This window comes from Mastomys coucha, unplaced genomic scaffold (genome assembly GCF_008632895.1).
Source record: "Mastomys coucha isolate ucsf_1 unplaced genomic scaffold, UCSF_Mcou_1 pScaffold5, whole genome shotgun sequence".
Lineage (NCBI taxonomy): Eukaryota > Metazoa > Chordata > Mammalia > Rodentia > Muridae > Mastomys > Mastomys coucha.
The window spans coordinates 102193763-102218976 of NW_022196911.1; the positions used below are offsets into that span (position 1 = coordinate 102193763).

The window sequence follows — 25214 nt, forward strand, 5'->3', positions numbered from 1 at the left end:
CCAAAGCCATGTCCTCCGTCCCTCTCCTTTCCCCCACTTCTGTCGCAGTGCTTCTGTTGCTAGGTGGGGGGCGGGAGAGAGGCAGTGGAGGAAGATGCGGGCGCTTGGATTGGTGGTCGTGCATTCCTGGCCACGCGAGATTTCTGTTAGGGCTATTTATTGCAAGATCTTCCCCATCTCAGGTGTTTCTCATGGATACAGAGCCCTAATGCTAGGTTGTCATTGGTCACTGGTTTTGCTCCTCGACGTTCACCCTCCCCTAAACAGTCTATCCTTGGAAACCGTAGTCTGTGGCATTATCCCGCCATTATTTCTGAATAGAGAAAGATGACGTTTGACCTATTCTTTTCGTGGTTCTTTACACGTTCGTTTGCAGCATTGCTGGGCATCGTCGCTTCGTCAAAACACTAGTAGAAAGAGAGAATTTGTATTTGTGGGATATAGGTTTGAAAGTATTGAGAAGAATTTTCTTTCCCTAATCTCTTACCTTCATTCTTTTGTTGTAATTTGAGTGAAGAAAAAAACAAAAAAACGACAGTAATCAGAGCTACTGAAAACTTTGGCCAGTGGTGTTTATAGCCAGTACTCCTGCTTACTCCTATGACCATCAGACTGGAGACAAATGAAAAGATGGTGGAAGGAGTGGAAGAAGTAGGTGGCTAGGATTTAGCTATAAGGTATTGCACAGACCAAATTTTCCAGATTTTATTATTTCTGACCCACAGTAATTTGGAGAGGGCTTCTGCTTTATATATGAAAACATTTGAACATTTTAGGTTTGTTTATAGTATTTCAGGAGCACGTTTTCTCTGAGTAAGGGCCCCCATTTCTTTGGAGTCGTCTTTGAGAAATGGGTGAAAGGATTGCCTAGACATCACACAATACCCCAGCAGTTTACAGTCCCAGGGCGTGAGCACTGAGCTGCCCTTTCCTAAGGAAGAGCTGGATTTCTTGTCTCCTCTCTGGTGTCTTTCTTTCCCCCCACAGTGGCAGTAAACCTGGGGCTGGGTTTCAGGGTTCTGCTGTGTATAGTGTTTGTAAGGTTAAGACCGCTGAAATATTATTTAAGGATTCATGTAGCAAAAATAAAATATTCTCAAAGACTATGTGGTTTTTTTTTCCCCACAAATTAATTTTTCCCCCTTTTTAGTTCTTCCAGAGTTTTTTATCTAAAGGAGAAGAAATTGAGTGCTGCAGAGGCCAGAAGAGGGTCTCCTGGAGCTGGAGTTACAGGCTGTTGTAAGCCACCCAGTGTGAGTGCTAGGAACCGAACTCAGGTCTTCTGCAACAGCAGCGAGCGCTCTTGTCTACTGAGCTGTCTGTTCAGTGCCTCATTTAAAACTATAGACATATCCGATGCCTCCTAAGGAGCAAATATGTAATATACAATAACCCTCAAGCTGAGCCTGGTTGTCACCTGTAATTCCAGCCTTTGAAAGGATGAGACAGGAGGGTTATTGTAAAATTGAGGCCAGCCTGGGCTACATAGTGAGTTCCCAACCAGAGTTACAAAATAAGACCTTGTGTCAAACAAACAAACAAAAACAAACAGAAGCATGCATTTGTACTTTGATTTCTGTGGATAATAAACTTGTAACATTCATATCTTATGAGGTTATTATGTTTTGAGACAGCCTCATGTAGCCCAAGTTTAATTTGAACTCCTTATCCACTTGCCTCCACCTCCCAAGTGCAGGGATTACAAACATATGTCACTATGTCCCACTACCTGTGGATTTTGTTTTTCTAAAATAAAAGTGCCATATCTCCTTCTTTGTTATCATAAGCTTCTTGAAGAAAGAAAATTTATTGTACTTTAGGACACACAATGCTGGTGTGGAACAGTGGGCATGTTTAGTGTGGGATAAATGTCTGTGTTATTCAAATCAACTAACACTTAGAGTCAGTCACTTTCCCATAGCTGCTGATATAACCAAAATCAGGCATGCACGAGGCCCTGAGTTCAATTCCCAGCCTCTACCTCAGCTTAACACAGAAAGGAGCTGAGATGCAGAGACTGCGCACCCACAGCCACACAAGCTAGGGGGGGACATGGTTACGGTTATCACTTCGGGGCTAGAGAGATGATGCTTACAGAGAACCACCCACAGCCACACAAGCTGGGGAAATCATGGTTACAGTGATCATGTTGGGGGCTAGAGAGATGACACTTAAAGAGAACCAGGGATAATTCCTACCACCCACTTGGTGTCTCATAACCCAGCTCCAGGGGAACCAACAGGCATGCATGAAGTACACATACACACATAAAGAAATCTAACGAAAATTTAAAAGGTTTCCACATGGTTGTCAGACACCTTTTATACATAAACAAAAGTTTAAAAATCAATCTTTCAAAAAATAAAAATGAGGAAGAAAAATAGGCCAAGAGTGGTGACATGCCTGAAATCTCAGTAGGTTTCAACTTCAAGGCCAGTCTCAGAGACATATTTTTTTTTAAGCATCCACACATTTTTTTTTTCAGCAAGTGAACATGATCCTGCTTCATAGCTCTCCTCCCCAGGGCTTTGTTTCACGTGTTGGAGGAAGTTGTGAAGAGTAACTGCATGAGGCTCTGAAGGTAGGAGACAGGCAAGGCACGGCAGAGCACAGGGAGACTGGAGGAAGGACTGGCTGTCAGCAGGATGACAGTGTCAGGGTCAGTTTCCCCAGCACTCCCTCAGTATGTAAGGAAGAGCAGTAGGATGCTGGACCGTGGGAGAGGTTAAGAGGGCTATCTCTGGCTATAGTTGCCAAACTCAGAAGAACTGCACTTCTCCAAAGTAGGAGTTGGTTGGAGAAAGGGAAGAGGCCTTTTAGGACAAGAAGGAGGAGCACAGGTTGACAACTACTTGGGAGCCTAAAGAAGGGGAGCATAAAATCAGGGTTAGCCTGGGCTATAGAGTGAATTTAAGGCTAGCCAGGTTGACTTTGTGAGAACCTGTCTTAAAAAGTAAAAACAAAGCTGAGGATATAGCTGAGTGGGTAGAATTCTTGACTAGTGTGTGTGACGTCCGGGATTCTCCCCTGATGTGGGGAGATCAAATTACACTGAGAAAGAACGGACAGATGTGGAGGAGGCCTATGTGTAGGCATCGCTGGAGAGCAGCTCCCACCAGAGAGATGAGGCAAAGAAAACCCTCAGATATGAGGTTAAAGAATGGAGGGAAGAGTTGCCATGCTGAGTTCTTATGTTCAACCTCAGTAATAAAATGGCGTTTAAAAAAAATGCCAATTTTTTTCCTGTCAGATTAGCAAAAAGGTTGTTTTCAGAGGTGCGAGAGGACTGGCGCTTACTTACTGCCAAGAAAAGTATAAATGGGAGCAATTTGTAAATTTTCCATTATTAAAATTAATTTCCTGTTATCATTTTAAAGAAGAGTATTTTCTTGTGGTATTTTCATACATACAATTATATTTTGTTGTTCTTGGTCCTTCCTCCTTCCTGTCCCATCTTCTTCCAAGTAGCTTTCCCACTTGCCTTCCTATCATATATGTTCCACTCCCATCTCTTGATCTCCCTCCTCCCTTTAAACCTCCTCCTCTTGTCTCATAGTCCCCTTTCTCCTTTTGTGTATATATGTACAGGTGTGTGTGTGTGTGTGTGTGTGTGTGTGTGTGTGTGTGTGTGTAGCTATATGGATATGAATGTATCACATATGAGAGAAAAAACTATTTGTCGTTGTGAGTCTGTTTATCCTAACATCATGAAGATTCCCAGTTCCACCCATTTTTCTGCAAACTTCCTTTTCTCTTACAGTTGAATACAATTCCATTGTGTTTGCACGATGTTTGCTTTACCCACTCACCTGTTGATGGACCTCTGGGTTGGGTGTGTATCTTTGCTGTTGTGAACAGTGCAGTAATAGTTGTGGATGTGTAAGTACCTGTGGTGTGCTGACTGAGGACCCCGGTATAGACCAGGAGTGGATCATGTGGTTCTATTCTTTTTTTTTTGTTTGTTTGTTTTTTTGTTTTTTTTTTTTGTTTTTTCGAGACAGGGTTTCTCTGTGTAGCCCTGGCTGTCCTGGAACTCACTCTGTAGACCAGGCTGGCCTCGAACTCAGAAATCCGCCTGCCTCTGCCTTCCAAGTGCTGGAATTAAAGGCGTGAGCCACCACGCCCGGCTTATTCTTAAGGCTTTATTCCCCCCTTGTTCTCTCTGTAGTCCAGGGTGGCCTTGGATTAGCAGTGAGTCTCCTGCCGCAGTTTCCCAAGTGCATAATTCCCGGAATTATGGGTATGAGCCACCATGCCCAGTTATTCTGCAGCTTTTTAAAGAGCTTCCATACTGCTTTTCATAGTGGCTGTCCGGTTCACATTCCCAGTAATGGTCCACTTTCTCCAGACTCTGGCCAGTAGTTGTTGGCATTTATTTTCTCGATGATAACCATTCCAACTGGGGTGAGATGGAATTTGTAAGTAGTTTTCATTTGTATATTCAAGTATTTATAAGCCTTTTGTTATTTTTTTCTTTGAAAACTATCATTTGAATTAATTTTCTATTTGTTGATGTGATTTAGGGGGTTTGGTTTTTAATTTTCACAATTCTTTATACTATCTAGACATTAATCCCTGCCAGTGTAGTTAGTTGGCAGGGATTTCACCCACTCTGTGGGTTGCCCCTGGTGCTACCGACTCTCCTTTGCCATGCACAAGCTTTGGAATTTCGTGCAGTCTCATTTCTCAATTCTTAGGATTGTTTTTTGTGCTATTGGACTTTTCAGAAAGTTCTTATTTTCTATGCCTGCATCTTACAGTACTTACCTGTGCCTGCATCTTAAGGTATTTTGCCTATGTTTTCCTCTTAATAGCCCATAACTTTCTCACTTTTATGTGCAAGGTTTTATGAAGCTTAGGCTAGCTTTGAATTTCTGATTCTCCTGCTTCCATCTCTCAATACTGGAATCACCGCCATTCCCAGCACTCTCTTTTCGTGACAGTAGTCAGGGTTGCCTTAAACTCTTCTTCCTCCTTCCTTAGCCTCATCCTCCCTCCCATCCCCAGTGCTGGGATTATAGGCATGTCCTGCTTTGCCAGCCTGAAGCAACCCTTTAGAAGAGGGTAGAATTGAAAATATGAGACTGGGGATCAGATGGTTAGCTGGTAAGGTGCTTGCTGCACCAAGACAGACAATTGAATTCAGATCCCCAGCATCCATGTAAAAAGCCCCAAAGCCCAGCTAAAATAGGGTCCTTGGAACTTGCTGGCCAGACAGTTAGTCAAATTGATGAGCTCCAGGTTTAATAAGAGATATTGTCTCAAAAGACAAGATGGAGGATGATTGAGGAAGACACTTGATGTTGACATCTGCCCTGTACATGCACGCACACATACATATGAACATGTACATACACATTACACAAAAATGAATTTAAAATGCAATAGAGCAATTACACCTCTAGTAATCTATCCAAGAAAAGCCTTTAACACACAAATGCAAAGATAATTAAATGAGGATATTCCTTGTAGCACTGTTGGTAGCTGTGAGACAATGGACTATATAACCAACATAAAGGAACAGTTAAATAAATTGAGGTGCTCTCTCCACAGTCTGCTGTAGAAGAATAAGGTGGAGCCATTTGTATTGACCTGAGAAGAAATTCTTATTCAAAGCAAGTTGTGGAATAAATTATATGGAACAAGTCTATGTTTTGGGTTTTTTGTTTTTGTTATAAAGAACTCACCATTCATACCTCCAATACACACACAAATACATAGATAAATAATTTAGAAAGGTACCCATCGAGCAGTCATTGTAGGCCTTAGTAAGAATTTGCCAAGATTAGTAAGCACGGTGAGGAGTGGGGCTAATGTGAGCTCTACAGTCTTACTCTGTACTGTGGACAGTCACCGACCACTTAACAGTCTCTTTTTATCATAAAATGTAAATATCTGGTTATCCGAACATAAGCTTTGAGCATAGCAGTCAGTTGACCAAGGGCTAAACACAAATTCCTACAAAGACATTATTTGGAACCTGAATAACAGAACCTTGAAATGTTGAAGGAGATACAACCCGCTGGAGAAGGTGGAGTGCAGGTTGCAGCTACTCCTGTTACATGGAAAGCTGGTGTTCTTTGACCCATGATTCATGTGGCACTCTCTCTGATGCAGTGTTTGCTCTGGAGCGTGCCCTCCTCGTCCTTTGGCATGACTTGGAATATAGACAGACCAGAGAGGGTAGAATGGAACATAACTTAAGGTGCTCCGGACAAACTTTGTTTCCTTTAAAGTATGGCACTAGAATGTTCTTACAGTGGCTTGGTTATTGGCTCTCTTAAACTCCAAGGTGCTTTAATTTAAGAAACAGTCTGTGCATGCGTGTGTGTCCATGCATTGCAATGGGGGCCAAAGGTTAGTGACAGATGTCTTTCTCAGTTGCTACTCATCTAATTATTTGGGCCTGGAGCTTGGATTCAGCTAGACCAGATGACTAACATGCCCTAGGGATCCTCCTGTCCCCACCTCCCAACAGCTGGGATTACAGGTGTGGCCACACCAGGTTTTTTAACTTGGAATTATACTCAGGTTCTCATGCTGGTGAGACAAGTATTTTACTGACTGAGCCATATATCTCCTACCCATAAATTTTTACCTTAAATCACGTGAAAGCTAGTTTGGTGTGAGTCTGTCCTCACAGAGACTGTCACTATTTTTAGAAACAGGAACCTACTGGAGACAGTTTTGAGGGGTGGAAACTGGAGAGATGCTCAGTGCCTGAAAGCACTGGCTGCTCTTGCAGAGGACCCAGGTTGAATTGTAAGCCCCCGCATGCCAGCAGCAGGGAACTGCCTGCAACTCCAGGGCTCTGATAGCCTTTTCTGGCCCCCACATGCCAGCAGCAGGCATGCAAGTAGTGCACAGACACACATGCAGATAAGACAGCCATACACAGAAGATGAAGGAAAAAAAATGGTTTTGGGTAAGAGAAGGGTTCATTCAGACGGGGTGGAGATCTGAACAAGATGAGTCTCCGGCCTTGGGACAAATCAGGCAGTGGAAAGCTGTGCTCACACCCTGCAGTTCTCAAGTCTTGCAGTCTTCCTCACTCTGTTGCAGCTTTTCTGGAGTCTCCATGCAGCAGTGAATCTGGCCTTGCCCATTTTCCCTTCTAAACAAAGTCCTGAAACTAAGTAGGATTAAGGTCCAGAAGTGTATTTGGTTGGCTCAGTCATCCAGCCTGATGTGGCAAAGCTAGTGCAGTGCTCTCAACCCTGACTGTGCTTGGACCACTGGGTGTTCTCACAGATATGATCCTTGTTTGTTTCATTACTACAGACTCTCATTTCACTGCTCTGGATATTGCTTGGCATTGAATTTTTTTTTTTTTCCCAAGACAGGGTTTCTCTGTGTAGCCCTGGCTGTCCTGGAACTCACTCTGTAGACCAGGCTGGCCTCGAACTCAGAGAGCCGCCTGCCTCTTGCCTCCCAAGTGCTGGGATTAAAGGTGTGCCCCATCACCACCCGGTAGCATTGGATGTTCTTAAAGTTCATTGTAATATAGAGCCACCGTTGCAAACAGCTGATCTAAGGAGAGCTTGAGGTCAAGCTGTAGTCATGGGGTGCTTAGAAATTGGAGTCCTGGGTGGGTAGATTATTCTCCCAATGGGGTCTCTATTTGGAGCCTCCGTCTTTCCAGTTGTCTACATATGCACTGTGCTAGAATAAACTGGAACATTTCTTTAAAATGTAAGACTTGGGAATATAGCTCAAAGGCAGAACACTTGTGTGGCTTTGAGTTCAAACACCATTACCACACATATCTTTCTAATACAGAAATCCTGCTCTTGGGACTTGGGTACCAGAAATAAACGACAGCAGTATCCAACCACAGGGAACATTGGAAATAAACGACAGCAGTATCCAAACACAGGGAACATTGGAAATAAACGACAGCAGTATCCAACCACAGGGAACATTGGAAATAAATGACAGCAGTATCCAAACACAGGGAACATTGGAAATAAACGACAGCAGTATCCAAACACAGGGAACATTGGAAATAAATGACAGCAGTATCCAACCACAGGGAACGTTGGAAATAAATGACAGCAGTATCCAAACACAGGGAACATTACAAATAGGCACAAGAAAGCTGAATTTGGAAACAATAGCCAACTATATAAAAAGAAAAACACAAGCCCTGTCATTAAAGACACTAAGTGAAATTACACAAAACAGTAATGTCAGTGTCTCATGAGGCACTATACTGATAATTACTGAAAGACAAGAGTCAGAAAAACTGCCAGTGCTTTGTGGAAGATAGAATATTGAAGCTCATACATTGGGAAAGGCAGTTTACACAGTTATTAAGAGTAGGTATCATCGGGAGTGGGTGGGTTGGTGAACAGGGGGGAGGGATAGGGGATTTTCAGAGGGGAAACAAGGAAAAGGGGATAACATTTAAAATGTAAATAAAGAAAATATCTAATAAAAATGGTGGAAAAAAGAATGGGTATCATAAACATCTCAACTGTACAGGTTGGGAACAGGATTAACAACAGTGATGATACAGCTAAGGCCCTGCAACTAGTGAATGGTAGAGTCCTGGAAGCCTAATGTTGCTGATGTATTAATATTAATCAGGGTTGGGGTTGATGTAAAGGGTGTAGGCATAATTTGCAAATTTGAAAAGATGTGTAAGGAAAGGGAGAAGGTGGGAAATGGTGATCAGAAAAGGGAATGGAGCCGGGCAGTGGTGGCGCACGCCTTTAATCACAGCACTTGGGAGGCAGAGGCAGGCGGATTTCTGAGTTTGAGGCCAGCCTGGTCTACAGAGTGAGTTCCAGGACAGCCAGGGCTACACAGAGAAACCCTGTCTCGAAAAAACAACAAAACGAGAGAGAGAGAGAGAGAGAGAGAGAGAGAGAGAGAGAGAGAGAGAGAGAGAGAGAAAGAAGAAGAAGAAGAAGAAGAAGAAGAAGAAGAAGAAGAAGAAGAAGAAGAAGAAGAAGAAGAAGAAGAAGAAGAAGAAGAAGAAGATAAGGTAGGTTAGCTAGCATTTTGTGTGGCAGTCAGCCTTAGCTGTTGGGTCTAGAGGACCTTAAGTAGGAGATGTTCACAGGATCTGATATTTGGGGTTTGGGAGACATGTCTTATGATGACAGGCAACTTTTTCTAGTTTCACTTTGAAGCTCTCTGCTACCTGTGTCCTACTTACACCTGAAAGGAAGACTGCTAAGAACGAAGGTCACCTCCCCGATTGTTCAGATTGAATCTGAGGGCTGGAGAATTGCCTCTGAACTGTTATCAGTGATAGTGTTGAGAATACGGATCTTACAGGGCAATGGTGGCGCACGCCTTTAATCACAGCACTCAGGAGGCAGAGGCAGGCGGATTTCTGTGAGTTTGAGGCCAACCTTGTCTACAGAGCAAGTTCCAGGACAGCCAAGACTACCCAGTGAGACCCTGTCTCAAAAAAACAAAAGGAGGAGGAGGAAGAGGAAAGAGAAGAAGAAAAAGAAGAGGAGGAGGAAGAGGAAGAGGAGGAGGAGCAGCAGCAAAAGCAGCATATCAGTACATTACCCTTTGCTTTGCTTTTATTGCTCTGGAGTGTCTCAGCGCAGGGGGCTCTGTCTCCTTTGCACCCATAATCCTTATCTCCCTACACATTTATAGACCTTGCACATCTATGCCTAAATTCTAGAAAATCTGTTGATGACTGAGTGTATAGATACACACAGGAAATTCCTTACAAATATATAATAACTATTGCACCAAACTTAAAGATCTAAAATTAATATACAAAGTAAACTATTTCTACATCGTAGCAATAAACAGTTGAAAATGGAATTTAAAAATCATGCTAGGCAGTCAACTAAAACTGTAAAAAATATATTTGTAGTAGCATACAATTACATAGAAATTAAGTTAGTGGAAGAGTTGAATATCTCTACACACAAAACTTTAAAACATTGCTGCAACAAGCAAAGGTGACCTAAATAACTGACTTCCCACGCTGACCATAGTTTCAAGACACTTAGAGTCAGAACCTCAACAGCTTTTTGTACATTTTAAAGGGTTGTCTTAAAATTCACACAAAGACAGTAGTGTAGAAGAGCAAAGGTTTACAGAGAACTGAAATCAATGGGAAAAACCACTGGACCCAATATGTAGAGCAAACCCAGAAGGTAGAGACAAGCCCTATGTGTGTGATGAGCCTAAAGGTAGCATAGACTCCACGAAGCCTTGTCTCAGAAGAACTTCTTAAGTAGAGTGAAAAGACTCTTCACAACACTATAATGCCAAATATGTGTCCTTAATTTGCTAAAACTCAGAATGGAGCTGGGTATGGTGGCACAGCCTTTAATCCAAGCACTGGGGAGTTCAAGGCCAGCCTGACTCAAGAAGCCAAAATGGGGACTGGGAATGTTGCTCAGCTGATAGAATACTAGCCTAGCATACATGAAGCCCTGGTTCAGTTCCCAGCACTTCATTAAATAGGCTATGATTACACATTCCTGCAATCCCAGTACTTGGGAGGAAAGGCAGAATGATCAGGTGGTCTCAGAACGGGAGAGGGAGAAGGAAACTCATTCAGGACTTAGAGTCAGAAAACTTGTATTCAGACCTTCTATCTTTGTAGAGTTGACTATACTGAACTCTGTGATTCTTGAGTCTTTATCTAGTGCTGGGATCAGAAGTCTAGGGGTCCTTCACTATAACTTGACTGTGCACTCAGTGTAGTACTGTGTCAAGACTGACCAGAAATCTGTTGTATTTGATACTGCTCGAGAAAGACGAGTTCTCATGTGGTTCATTTGTTCTGTTTTGCAGGTTCAGCTTGTTGGTTTAGATGAGGAGAGTTCAGAGTTTATTTGCCGAAACACCTTTGATCACCCATACCCTACCACAAAGCTCATGTGGATTCCTGACACAAAAGGCGTCTATCCAGACCTTCTGGCAACCAGTGGTGACTATCTTCGTGTGTGGAGGGTAAGCAGGTGCTTTATTGGCAGGTAGCCAGGCAGCCAGGCAGCAGTGTACTGTCCTGAGGAGCAGGCAGCCAGTATCCCTGCCCGTGGAGGAAGCACACAGATGCCTGCGGACTGATCCTGTTTCAGCTCAGCGGGTTTTCTAGGAATGTTGCCCAGGTGCCATAGAGTCTTGCTGCTGATGGGGACAAGCCTTCTGTGAGGCAGGGAACACTTGGGACTCCTACTCCATTAATAGTCAAGATATTCTTCAGTAAAGAAATCCCAGGATGTTGATTCTGACGCATTATGTGTGTGGATCTTCCCTTTTCAGCTGAACTCAACAGCATCAGGAGCCCGTCCTCGGGATGGGAGTCTAGGGCCCGCCCCGCAGACAGGCCGCTAAGAGCTCTAGAAAGAGGCCTGGGTGTAAGCCTGGAGGGCAAGGCTGGGAAAGGGAGGAAGTTATAGAAGAAGTCCAAATTCAGGAGTTCTTTGGGTTTTATTACCTTTTCTCATAAAAATATTTTCTCCTCTGTTCTTAGATTTACTAAATAGGGTCTTAAGTAGGGGTATGTGTAGGCTGGCTAATGTTTTAAATTGTTGTTTCTACAGGTTGGTGAAACAGAGACCAGGCTGGAGTGCTTGCTAAATAATAACAAGAACTCAGACTTCTGTGCTCCCCTGACCTCCTTTGACTGGAATGAGGTGGATCCTTATCTTCTAGGTGAGGGCTTTGAATTCCAGCTTGAGGAAAATGAAGATACATTTCCTCAGATTCGGCTCATGCTAGTTTTTATCTAGGGGGTTTGAGGCACGCACCTCATGCTAAAAACAGGCCAGGGGTGAAATGGGTAAATTCAGAAAGTAGTTATTACTTCCTCATAGGGAGTTTAGCATTCCCTGTGTGTCTATCACATCACATCTAAAATCTAAGGTCTTGCAGGTTGGTGGTACACACCCATATCAGCACTTGGGAGTGCAGGCTGGAAGGTCTTGAGTTCAAGGTCAGCCTGAATTACATGAGGGTACTCTGTCTCAAGAAACGCTCCTCCCCACCACACAAAAGAAGCAAAAGTGAATGTTCAGGAAGTGTTTGTGGCCTGTTAGCAGAGCAGAGGGGAGTCTGTATGGAGCTGACGTGCTCTGATATCTGCAGGTACCTCAAGCATTGACACAACATGCACCATCTGGGGACTAGAGACCGGACAGGTGCTGGGACGGGTGAATCTCGTGTCTGGCCATGTGAAGACCCAGCTAATTGCCCATGACAAAGAGGTAAGGTTTTTCCTTTTCTCTTGTGCTGTCTGTTCCTGAAGGTGAGAGGACATACTGTTCTCTCACTGTGTTGCAGGCTATGTAGATCATAATGTTGGCATGTAAATTATAATGTGCTAAAACAGAAAACAACACTTATCATTGAATGCACCTTTTAAAACATGTTTTATTTATTGCTATTATTATTATGAGAGAAAGTGTGTGTATGTGCAGGCACATGTGTACCGTGGTGCATGTGGTAAGCAGTCAGATGTCTCCTCCCACTGTGGTTCCCAGGAGTGAACTCGGGTTGTCAGGCATGTACAGCAGGTGGTTTTAGCCCATGGCTGAGCTATCTCACCACCCACCCCTAGTGCATCATTAAATAACATTAACCACCTAACCTACAGTCTCTCATTTCTCCTTTCCTATCAGAATTTGCTGTTTTGTTGTTTTTTGTTTTTAAATGAAGTCTCTTATAGATATCCTAGGAGCTGGTGAGATTTAAGAATAATTTTTGAGTAACACTTCTCTCTAAATGTAATGGTTTCTCAGAGGTGGGGGCAGGGGAACAGGAAGAAGGAAAAATTCATGACAGACAATCCTAATTAACCACTTTCTCTGAAACCAGTCTGTGAACTCTAATATGTTTACTTAATCTTTCTACTTTCAGTCCTATTAGGAGGCAAATGTGTCGAAGCAGGCACAACTCTGCTTCCACAGTGCCTGTGTTCCTGTCTTATTTCCTTTGCTGCCCCTATACCTGCACCTTGAATAGTATCAGTGTTTGTAAAGGAAAAAAAAAAGTGCCTTAAGGTTATCAACACAGTATCTTGGTGCCAGGTAGCAATTCTGAGGACTTGATCTTTGGTGTTCTGCTTTCCTGAGAGTAAGCTCTTTTGCAAGACTATGGGACTTGACTACTGCTAAGCCAAGGGTCAAATGAAGAGTGTGTCTGCAGAGATGACCACTAAAGGAACTTGTGGAAATGTCAAGTAGAAACAGCCTGTGTTCTCTGCCAGAGCCAACTCAAAGGTGGGACTGCTCAGTGTCAGGGAATACAGGTCTATGACTGAGTGCTTGCCTAGCATCCATGAGGCCCTAGGTTCAGCCTCCATTATGGGGGAAGGGGGCCTTGCAAGAATAAGCCTAAGGGATTTAAACCAAGAGAACGCTTATACAGTAAAGGACTGGAGAGGAAAGCAGCTGGGGCTGGAGGGTGGGGTCAGGGTCCACTACCCCCAGGCTGAAGGCTTCTGGCGCTCAGAGTCTGGCTTTACCTGGCAGACATGCTTCTGAACAGAGAGGCAGAATTAGTATTGAGTTTCTTCTTGCTTCCTAGAATCCAATTTCCCACCTCTGATTCCTTTGTCTGAATCATGCAGAAGCAGACAGCAAATCTGGGGCCCAGCCAAACTTGGCCTATAGCAATCAGACAGAGAAGAGCAGGAGGAGCAGGGATGGATCAAAGCACATGGCAGACTGGGAAAAAGGAGCCTGCGATGGCAGACTGTCTGAGTAAAAGCCCTGTGTGTGTGTGTTGGAGGGAGGGAGGGAAGGTTTGCTGCCTGGCAGATGTAGTAGTGGAGAGTTTAATACATCGGGAGTTACCACCTTCCCTCTTTCGTGATAAACCCCACAGGCAGCAGGGGCAGTAACCTAAGCTGAGAGAGTCTGTGCTCTGAGCCACACTATAGTCATCTCCGATGGCCCTGCCTGAGGATTACCTAGAGCCAACAGGAAGCAGATGTCAAACACAGAACACACTTTTTAGAATCTTGGTAATAATGATAGCTGACATCAGCGTGGAGGATAAGAAGAATATCTCACTAAAAAATTTAGGATCTGAAGCCGGGCTGGGGTAACGCACGCCTTTAATCCTAGTACTCAGGAGGCAGAGGCAGGTGGTTCTCTGAGTTTGAGGCTAGCCTGGTCTACAAATTAAGTTCCAGGATAGCCAGGGTTACACAGAGAAATGCTGTCTCAAAAATCAAAAAAGCAACAAACAAAAAGTAAGGTCTGGGGTTGAAAGGATAGCTCAGTGGTTAAGAGCCCTGGCTGCCCTTCCTGAGAATCCAGATTCAATTCCAGCATCTGCATGGCAGCTCACAACCATCTATAACTCTAGTCCCAGGGCATCTTATGCCCTCTTCTGACCTCTGCAGATGCTAGCTATCCATGCAGTCCGCATACATATAATAGGAGCCAAAACACTCATAAGATAAAGAAAAATCCTTAAAAAAAAGGGGGGGTAGGTTCTCTGGCTGCTCTGGATACTAAGGGACAAATACAGCTAGTAGATACCTATCTATTTCTGATCAGTATGCTAACCCCCTTTCCTCTAACCATAAAGAAATACTCTATGTAAGATTGACTGATTCAAAAGGGCCAAGTATAGGGGCCTGGCGAGATGGCTCAATGGGTAAGAGCACTGACTGCTCTTCCGAAAGTCCTGAGTTTGGATCCCTGCAAACACATGGTGGCTCACAACCACCCGTAATTAGATCGGATGCCCTCTTCTGGTGCATCTGAAGACAGCTGCAGTAAATTACGCCAGAGCTAGCAGGCCTTGAGCGAGTGGGCGGGGCCTGCAGAGGTCCTGAGTTCAACAGCAGCCACACACATGATGGCTCATGGCTGTCTGTACAGCTACAGTGTACTCATACACATAAAAATAAATAAAATAAATCTTTTTAAAAAAGGGGGGGCCAAGTATAGTGACTCATGTTCATACTCCTATCACTTGAGTGATAGATGCAGGAGGATGAAGAGTTCTGAGTCATCTCCAGCTATACCATAGCAAGTTTAAGGCTAACCTGGGCTATATGAGACCCTGTCTTAAAACAACAGGAAAAGAAGAGTGATTAAGGGGGATCCTGGATGCCTATAACTCTAGCGCATAGGTGGTAAAGATAAAACAGTCTAAAGTTTGCCAGCCTGGGCTACATAACATCACCCTGTCTTCTTAGACCTGACACACCAGACAAACAAAGGCTTTGACTAGTCTGTTCTGCTACATAAGGATGCATGCACGCCACAGCCCTTACCAGGTAGCAAGTTTGAAGTCAACCTGCCCACATGAGATTTTATTTTTTTGAGAATTATGTATTTTTATTTTATGTGTATGGGTGTTTTGCCAGCATGTATGTCCTTGTACCACATGTGCACATAATGTGAGAAGACCAGAGGGGGAGTGTCAGATCCTCTGTTCCAGAGTTACAGATCACTCATGGCTGAACCTGGGTTTTCTACTAGAGCAACAAGTAGTCTTAACCTCCAGCTCCCAGCTGCCCTCGGAAACACAAAACCAAAGGTCATGTTACCTTCTCATACAAATGGATGTCAGCTCTAGGTTTTAGAGCTGAACCAGTTTGGTAGGGCCATATGTGGTTTTATCATGAATCTGCATCTGACTGCATGTAAGTGAAACCACTAACAGCCAGAAAATACAGCGTCCTGTTCAGACTCACGTGTGCTGTGCTGGTCAGCTAGATAAGGCTGTTTCTGTTTTATCTCAGGGTTTTAAGAGGAAAAGTAGGAAGCAGGACATGGGAAGAAGTCAGCCAGTGTCTATGGTAGAATGATCTTTATTCTCGGAAAAGCTACTAACTTAGCTGCTTTTGTGTCATGAGTTGGGGTTCAGATGGTCTGGGAATGACAGATGTGCACATTGTGGGAGAGGCGGTGACTAAGCTGAATCTGGAGTTTGTTACCAACAGGTCTATGACATTGCGTTCAGCCGAGCTGGAGGTGGCAGGGACATGTTTGCCTCTGTGGGAGCTGATGGCTCTGTGCGAATGTTTGACCTCCGCCATCTGGAACATAGCACCATCATTTATGAAGACCCACAGCACCACCCTCTGCTTCGCCTCTGCTGGAACAAGCAGGACCCTAACTACCTGGCCACCATGGCCATGGATGGGATGGAGGTAAGCCTCAGAGCCTATCCCTTGACTCCAGTCTGCCCAGTCTGTTTACAAGAGGAGCTCTCAGATGGTGGCAGTTGTGTGCCACCAGGATATCTTTGGAAATACAAGGAAATGTTTTTGACTGTCAAGAGTTAAAGAGTGGAATCTTCCTGGCATCACGTGGATAATGACTAAGTGTACTCCTCCTGCTGCAGTACACAGAGCAGCCCCAACAGTGTCCTCCACTCCAGGGCCCCTGGGGCCTAGACTGAGGATCCCATCAACAAGAGGACTGTGTTCAGAACCTTCTCCCTGCTTGCTTGGTGGGGCAGAGTATCTGTAGCCCAGATAAGCGTGGAACTTACTGTGCATCCTAGGGCAGCTGCAAACTTACTGCAGTTGATATGGTGGGATGTGGTTTAGTGCAGAGTGCTCGTCTAGCATGCTCAAGGCCCTGAGTTCCATCCCCAGTACAAAAAAACAAATGCATGCATACACAAATTCCAATAAGCTTTTTTTTTTTTTTTTTTTTTTTTTTTTTTTTTTTTTTTTTTTTTTTTTTTTTTTTTTTTGGTTTTTTTTTTTGGTTTTTCAAGACAGGGTTTCTCTGTGTAGCTCTGGCTGTCCTGGAACTCACTCTGTAGACCAGGCTGGCCTTGAACTCAGAAATTCCCCTGCCTCCGCCTCCCAGGTGCTGGGATTAAAGGAATGGGCCACCACTGCCCAGCCCCAGTAAGCTTTTGCTGGCCATGTTAGCAAACACCTTTAATCCCAGCACTTGGGAGGCAGAAGCAGGCAGATCTCTGTGAGTTTTGAGGCCAGCCTGGTCTACAGAGTGAGTTCCTAGACAGCCAGGCCACATAAGAGATACCCTTTAAGTAAGTAAGTAAGTAAGTAAGTAAATTTCTGCTAGAGTAAAGCTATGACAGCAGAAGAGTGGAGCTGCAGCTTGGGACTCATTGCAGATACCAGAGTCCCCCTGATTCTTGAGGTTCTTCATTCGAGTTCCTGCTGTTCATGTTTGGAAAAGTGGTGTTTGATAAGGACGCTGATCTATACAGAAACTTCACGGACGAGATAAGAGCTCAAGTCAGGGCAGCAGGCATATGGACGACTTGCTGTTATTGGCCCAGGTGTGCAAGAGCCTCTTATCTTAAACAAATGTATGCGTGTGTTTCCTAGCTTCAAATTCAAAGTCATTGAAAAACTCTAGTCCTGAAGGAATAATATTAAATCCATCTGGTAATTTGTCATGAATTAGTTGTATAACTAATTTAAAAATGCAAATGAACATTTCACAATAAAGAAAAAAACATTAGACAAGTGACATCTAAATGACTAGAATTTAAACCAAGTCACAGTTACTGGGCCTGAATGAGAAAGTAGGCCTTCCCACTTGGTGTCTAGGCAGACTCTTCAGCTGTTGCAGGCAGATGCACAGGCAGAAGCGCTGTGGTTTGCTAGTTCTTATGAGGGGTGGATTGTTGGTTGAGAAGATATGGTAGTTAGCCTTGGTTTGGGTACAGCTTGTGCCTCAGAGCTCTTACATCCCGGATTATGCATTGGTAAGGCACAAGATGCCTAGCTAAGATGCACAGATTCTTTATAGGCGCTTAGCAAAGCTTGTAGATCGTCCAAACTCACACTGCCTGTTCCTGCTTCCCCTTCTCCCAGTCTCTCAGCATGGAGAGTACACAGTCTGTGTTTGCTCATTGTTTTCTTCTTTTCTCCATCAGGAAATCCTATCTCTAGTGTGTTCTCGGATCCACAAATGAAAAGACTATGCTTACGGTTTTGTGTGCCTGATAGTGTATTTCCTGCTATACTCTGCAATTATTGGGCCATTTCCTTGTATTTCTGCAGGTGGTGATTCTGGATGTTCGAGTTCCCTGCACACCAGTTGCTAGGCTAAACAACCACCGAGCATGCGTCAATGGTATTGCTTGGGCCCCACACTCATCCTGCCACATCTGCACTGCAGGTAATGATAGGAGGAAGCATCAGGGTCAGGTGACCGTGGTAGGGAGGCATCGGGGTCTTAAGGCTTTGTTTTAGTTTTGTTATTTATTTATTTTGTTGAGACAGAGTCTTGCTTTATCATACTGACAGGCAGTGACCTGTTGTATTTATCAGGCTAAGCTCCAAAGGGCAGCAGTCCCCCAACCTCTGCCTCCAGAATGCTCAGTTACACTCATGCGCCACCACACCTAGGAACACATTAATTGGCAATAGTTCAGTTTTTTTTGTTTATTTTCTGATGGTGCTAGGGATTGGACTTAGGACTTTGAACATTATAAGAGGTATTCTGTCACTTAACTCTGTCTCCAGTCCCTATTGCTGGAATTACAGGCATGGATGGAATTTTTTTGGGGGAGTGGGGGTTCGAGACAAGGTTTCTCTGTGTAGCCCTGGCTGTCCTGGAACTCACTCTGTAGACCAGGCTGGCCTTGAACTCAGAAATCTGCCTGCCTCTGCCTCCCAAGTGCTGGGATTAAAGATGTATGCCACCACTGCCCAGCTTGGAATTTTTTTAATGGTTTTTATTTATTTATATATTTATTTATTTTTTGGTTTTTTTCGAGACAGGGTTTCTCTGTGTATCCCTGGCTGTCCTAGAACTCACTCTGTAGACCAGGCTGGCCTCGAACTCAGAAATCTGCCTGCCTCTGCCTCCCAAGTGCTTTTTAATGTTGTATGTCTATATAGCACTTTATGTCAATCATCTGTACAACTCATTGAAATGTAAATGTACATAAACTGGGAAAAAGTCATCAGAGAAGCATCTTTATCCACTCAAATATTTTTAGTGGCTGGAAGTGACATCATATTTTTGGATCACTATATCTCATGTCCTTTCCTGAATTCCTGACTCCAATGTCCTGATCTAATTCTCTAACCCTGGTACAGTAAATGGAGCTTAAGGACAACTGGGATGTGGAGTCAGGACCTAGATTTAGTCCTCATTGGCTACATGGCATGAGGGAGCAAGTCTGATGACATTCCTAAATCTTAGTTTCCTCTTCTCTAAAATAAAGTCCCTTTCAGAAAGTCTTGATGAACAAATATTTTGCAAATCCTCTCCATATGCAAGATTGTTACCCCATCCCCTGAACTATGACATTCTTGCTTGCTTTTTCCCTAGCGGATGACCATCAGGCTCTCATCTGGGACATCCAGCAGATGCCTCGGGCCATCGAGGACCCTATCTTGGCCTACACAGCTGAGGGAGAGATCAACAATGTGCAGTGGGCCTCCACTCAGCCTGACTGGATTGCTATCTGCTACAACAACTGCCTGGAGATACTCCGCGTGTAGTGTCGGTGGCACCTCACCTACCAGGCAGGGGCTTGTGTGCTTCAGCCTCTGCCCCCTTCCCTCCCCATGTAAGAAGAATGTGTTTCCAGTGGCCAGTATGTCTGTTGTTGCTTTACACCCACTGTGTTCAGAAGCTGCTGTAGAAGTCCAGGCCAGTTACCCCGCTGTCTGTGTTGGACTGTGCTGTGTGGCGCCACTGCAGCCCAGGGCTGAGTTTGAAATTTTCACTCCTTTCCTCTTCTTTGCTTCTTCAATTAAACGTTTCTGTATATTTGTTTGTCAGGTGTTGTGTTCATGAACAGTACAAGCACTGGCTCTGTCCATTTGCCCCATGTCTGTCTGTCTGCTGCTGAGGCAGTCGTCCGTCTTGTGTCCCCATCTGTGTTTGCTAGCACTTAAGTGGGAACAAAGGCCAACTTCAGATTGTCTTTCCTCCTGGCACCAGTGTCTTTTAACAAACCTCAACTTTGTATGTTTTTTATCTATCAGGCTAGTTTTTTTACGAAAAGATTTTAATCTTTCTGGTTTCTTGATTTCACAGGTTTCCCTCTTTGTACCTTCCTCTCTCCCCTCAGTGCCTGCAGTGGGTACTGGACCCTAGACCCCACGAGCAGTTTGCTTTCCTGAGTCACTGCCTGTATGGCATACCCCTGACCGGGAGTTGACAACTGCGCTGGTGCTCTGAAGTCTACTGACTCATCCACCTTCCCTCGGCCCTCGAAGGCCCCAGGAGACAGGAAGCTTCTGTCCACCCTCAAGTTCCTTTCTCTGCCTTCACTGAGTACCCTGTGGGGCTGAGACAAGCAGTTGACTAGAGGCCATGCTGAGGGAAAGCTGAACTTATGCCGTGTTTCCAGTACCTGGTTTCAGAATCTATTTTTCCAGTTTTGAACTTGAATGATAAGCAAGAAAGATCTAAGCTAAGCTTCTGTTTGTTGAGTTTCCTCTCCCATCTGGCCATCTTTGGATTGAGTGCTCTGAATAAGAGACTTCCTGAGAGGTACCGTCTGTGCTTGACCCTGAACAAGATCTTTAGACTGAGATAGACAGGCAGTGCTCATAAATGATGAGCTAATCAACTGTGCTGGTCCCAGGGTCAGCCGTCTAATATTGTCCACACCTGTGGCACTTGCCCTCGCCTCAGTGAAGGTTATGAGCAGTATTGGACTTTGTAGGCTGCAGTTGGCCGTGCTGACTTCAGGCCTTGCGTGTCTGTTTCCGTTATGTGTATGGGTTCCATGGAGGGGACTTGTATGTGGTTCTGACTTTAGATGAGTCCCTGGCAGAGTCTGGAGCATGGTCTAGGAGAGTGTGCCTGGCTTATATTCTGCCGAGCTGCTTGCAGGTTTCTTAGATGTTCTTGCATGAGTAGAGTAGCAGGCCTGACAGCTGATGAGTGGTATTGGCCACTCATGCTGCCATTGCTGGAGAAGTAAATGTTGACTCATTCTTCTGGGAACATGGCTGAGTCTTTGCTCGCTTCCACAGCTGATGTAATTAGTTGTATGCCAAAAGTCTTAGTTTAGCTTCACTACATAGGAGTTTGCCCCAAAGGAAAGGCTTTTTCATTCAGGGTATTTCTCCTTGGCCTTCCTAATCTGTCATTCTGATCTCGGGTCCCTGGCTGGCCAAATGCTTGAGGTTAATGTTCCTGTACTAACCTGTGGCTTGCTCTGTATCAGTTTGTGGTTACCTCTGCTCTTAGTGGCATTTGCTAGCTAGGTACAAACACCTCAAGGGTAGCAGGCTTGCTGATGATTTCTGCTTGTAGGAGCCCTCGGTTTCTTCCTGGGCTGAGTCTACAGTAGAAGTCAGGGTGGTCACAGTGTTTGTGGGGAGCACTTATGCTGGGGAGCACCTCTGTTCCTTGTGGACTTTAACTTGGGCTGAATGATGGGACTTGAAAACAAAGTTTTAAAAGGTTAACAGCAGTTAATTAGAATACATTTGTGTGAGGTCTGTATGTGCTTTGGAAACCAGCCGTGTGTGGTGATTGTCCCTACTCTGTGGACAATCCTTCCTTCAGCTTCCTTCAGTCTTCTTTTCTCGCCTCCGTCCGGATTAGGTAAGACTCTTGCTATCTCCATCTCCACGTGCACATGCACCCACAGTTGCAGGGCTGCTGGCATCTGAAGTCTTGCTCTATCGTATGCACAGGTGGCTCCTGTAGCTGAGGAAGAGGTTTCTGTAGTCATAAGAGGCAGGAAGTCCATCATAAGTCTGCTCTCTTCCCTGGAGCACAGCTCTGCTAAAGTTTCAAAGCCAGTCTCTATTAATATGTGCCGGTTCTTAGGCTGGCAGTGAGGTGGGTCAGGATCTCCAGATCTGTTCTCTAGGCTCTGCTGTGCCTGTAGTGCTATTTTGATGTGGTTTTGGCAAGCTAAGCTCTAGGCTCTGGCCTGTGGTTTCTGTGTCTGCTGTATGGGAGGCTGCGTGATCAGTCAGACTAGCAGAGAGCTGAACTGGTGAGTGGGTCTGAGGCTTTCATGGGCTTTCGAGTTTCCCACTGGAGAGTGATACCTCTCCTAGACCTGCAAGGCTAGGGCTTGAGGAAGAGTGACATGATAAGTGGGTGGGGACTTCCTATCAAAATCAGACTTAGGTCAGATAACTGACAACAGCTCAGATAGAGCAGGAAAAAAGGCAGAATCCTACAGTGTTTTGATGATTGTTACAACTAAAATTTGATATTTTAGGGTAGAGGAGACGGAAATACTAGAGAACACAGAGTCTGAGTGGAGAAACATTCAGATTGTCTGCCTCATAGCTGTGGAGTGAGCCTGTGCCTCAGCCTAGGTTGGCCCTCATGCACCATTAATGAAGTTTCTATTACTGGGTATGAGGAGGGTGACAGCTGGGGGCAGAGAGCCCTTCTTGCAGCAGGGCTGCTCTAGGCGATGTCTGGTGGTTAAATTCTAGGTATTGGGGATCCCGTGACAGTACATGATGACATTGTTTTGTTTTGTTTGAGAGAGGTTCTTTCATTGTAGACCAGACTGTCCTTGAACTGAGTGCTGGGATCACAGGCATGTGCCACTGCCCCCAGTATCCACCGCTTTTCCCTGACCTTTTCAGTTTTCTACTTTTGTGTGTGTGTGTGTGTAGTGATGGGGATCAAATGCAGGCACTCACATGCTAGGCGAGTGTTCTACCACTGAGCCATGCCCTCTAGCCCCTCCCTTTTCTTTCCTTTTCCCCTTTCTTATTACCTTGCTAAGGCAGAATGTTCTCCCAGATGCATTCGGGGCCCTGGATTCCTAGGCCATAAGGAAATGTAGGACTCTGGGGTTTACCAAACAGGGTGGGCAGTCCAGAACTGCCCCTGCTTTCCCCTTTGTGAGACTACAACAGGTCCTTTGATTGCCTGGCTCAGGCTGAAGTACCATTGCAGTACAGGCCTCAAAACATGTGTTTTCTTTAGAGCGTGCGCTCAGGATGAGGAAGGCAGGGCCTGTTCAGCATTTGGGTTTTCTGAGGAGAGCTGTCTGAGTGAGCAGTTACCATGAACCCTGAGCTGTTTCCCAGAGTTGTCCTTTCTGCTTCTGTGAGGCAGCAGCTGAGTGTCTCATATCTCCGATCTTGTTCACCTCAAGCCATCTACATTCTTTCTTTCTCCCATACTATCATTGCTGCTAATGGTCAGAGTCAAGCATGTGGCATTACTGAATGAGCAGGTCTTCTTGGGCTGCTATCTAGATGTCACTTTTTAAATGTGGAAACATGTAGATACCTTCTCTAAGAGGCTTAGACTAATGTGTCAGCCAGAAACAATAAGCTAAGAGAAGCTTGAACTCCAGAAGAAAGAGGTTGGCAGTCTGTGTAACAGCCGGAAAATGTACAAGCACCGCCTTTGAGACAACTCAGTGAAACTGAGCTGTGCTGTCTGCCATTGAAGGAAGTGTTCTCACCTTGGGCTGACTGTGATGTACAATGTGTTATGGAAATTGTGAGCTGAAGCTTTACTCAAATAGGAGTCGCTTGCTTTGATCCCGTGTATTTTATGATCCCTCTGTCAGTGACTTTCCCTTGCCTCACCCTGAGTGTGAATTATAGCATGATTGTATAAACCTCTATGTAGAAAATGGAGACTTTATGTTCTACAAAATGTTAAGCTCTAACTGATCCATTTCTGTGCTCTTTATAGCCTCATGTGTATGACCTTACCTCCTCATATATTTAAGCTTTCCTTCTGTTGTAAAGCTTTTGTGGCATCCCTTGTTCAGGTGGAGAGGAAGCTGTCCCTTTGCAGACCTGTACTGTAACCATTTCTCCTTTATAAATATTATTTTCACAGGGCTGATTGTACGCAGGGCTTATAATAAAAATTTTACACTGTGTTGTGAACAAGCTGCGGTTTCTCCACTGGAGGCAACTTCAAAAGCACCTGAGGGTGGAGTGTCCCTTCTGTGACCTACTTCCTGATACGTGAAGTCTAATCTCAGTTTTGTCCTGTTTCAGCCTCCTGTATAAGAAGTACCATATTTTCTGCCCATCATACTTTGTAATAAAACTTGAACATGTATAGATTGAATTTCTTCTTGTGATGAATTCAGTTCTCCTCAGTTTGTACCTGTGGTCATGTTTCAGAGGTACTGGTAGGGCATTAGACTCCACTACAGTTCAACAGGGTATCTGATAGCCCAACTTGTTACCTTTATCTCCTGTTTGTTCACTCTCTTCTTAGTCGATTAAGAAAACATGGACATCTGCTTCCTACCAAGGGCCATAACCCTCAGCCTGCAATGCTTTGCCAGAGGGACGTCCATAGACTTACAGTGTTCTGCAGTCATGGGGCTCTGTCCAGGAACCCTGAGGCCACTTCTGTCTGGGTGAGAATCAGAGTGGGTCAAGAAAATGTCACAAGATGAAAGGTGTCTGACTTGGGTTTTGAGGCTTGAGGACAAGTTCTGTGGGATTGGGAATGGCACTTAAGGCAAAGAGAATAGTCAATGCAGATTTATGGAAACAAAAGTGTGGACATATTCAGAGAATTGCAGGTCAGTAGGTGTGTGTGAAAAATGGTAGGAAGTGTGGCAAGAGAGGAAGCAGCAACCAGATCAAGGAGAGTCTTGTACCACGCAAAGTTAACTTGAGTGAGACTTTGGAAAACACAGAGGTTCATCGGGGTCTGCCTTGCTTTTTATTTTCTTGAGACAGGGCCTCTGTAACTGGGTCTAGCCTTGAACTAACTGTGTGGCTAAGGATAACGTAGAATTTTTTTATATCCTCTTGCCGCCTCCTCCAAGGTGCTGGGGTAACAGATGTGTGCCACCACATCCAGTTTACAGCACACAGGAGATGAAAGCAGGGGACTTGTATGTGGTGGGTATATTGAGGCTCTCTAGAGAAAAAAGAACTGATAGATGAATGTGATGAAAAGAGACTGATGAACCTGCTTACAAGGTAGGGCCAGGTAGTCCAACAATAGCCATCTGTACACTAGAGGCCGAAATATCAGTGCCGCCTCAGTTCACAGGCTGCCAGCCTGAGCAGTCCAGCCTGGCACCAAAAGCCTGGGGATTAGTGTCAGATCAGGATAGCAGCAGCAACAGTAGGGTAGATGTACTTGCCAGCCAGCAGGGAAGAACAGCAGGCAAAGCCACACTGCTCCTACCTACAACCCCCAGGCCTCGGTATCAGGGCTGCTTGGGAGCAGGTCTTCCTCAGTTAACCTTTCCTAGAAATGCCCTCAAAAACAGTTCTGTTAGGTGATTCTAGATTAAATCAAAGGGATCCCATCATAGTAGGCAACCACTCTACTAACTCAACGATTTCCCCAGTGCCCCCGCCCCTTTTTTTGTTTTGTTTTGTTTTTTTG

General features: G+C 44.7%; 1 protein-coding gene across 1 annotated transcript in view; it reads left to right on the forward strand.

The window, feature by feature from the left end:
* Dcaf7 (DDB1 and CUL4 associated factor 7) overlaps nucleotides 1–23927 on the forward strand; it is a 24603-nt gene extending 676 nt beyond the window's left edge. Inside the window, exons 2-7 of the mRNA XM_031351570.1 lie at nucleotides 10780–10938; nucleotides 11532–11643; nucleotides 12076–12194; nucleotides 15893–16102; nucleotides 17945–18062; nucleotides 19224–23927. Of these exons, the coding sequence (XP_031207430.1) occupies nucleotides 10780–10938; nucleotides 11532–11643; nucleotides 12076–12194; nucleotides 15893–16102; nucleotides 17945–18062; nucleotides 19224–19396 (891 nt within the window). The 3' untranslated portion in view covers nucleotides 19397–23927. The remainder of the gene's footprint in view (nucleotides 1–10779; nucleotides 10939–11531; nucleotides 11644–12075; nucleotides 12195–15892; nucleotides 16103–17944; nucleotides 18063–19223) is intronic.
* The last annotated feature ends 1287 nt before the right edge of the window (nucleotides 23928–25214 follow it).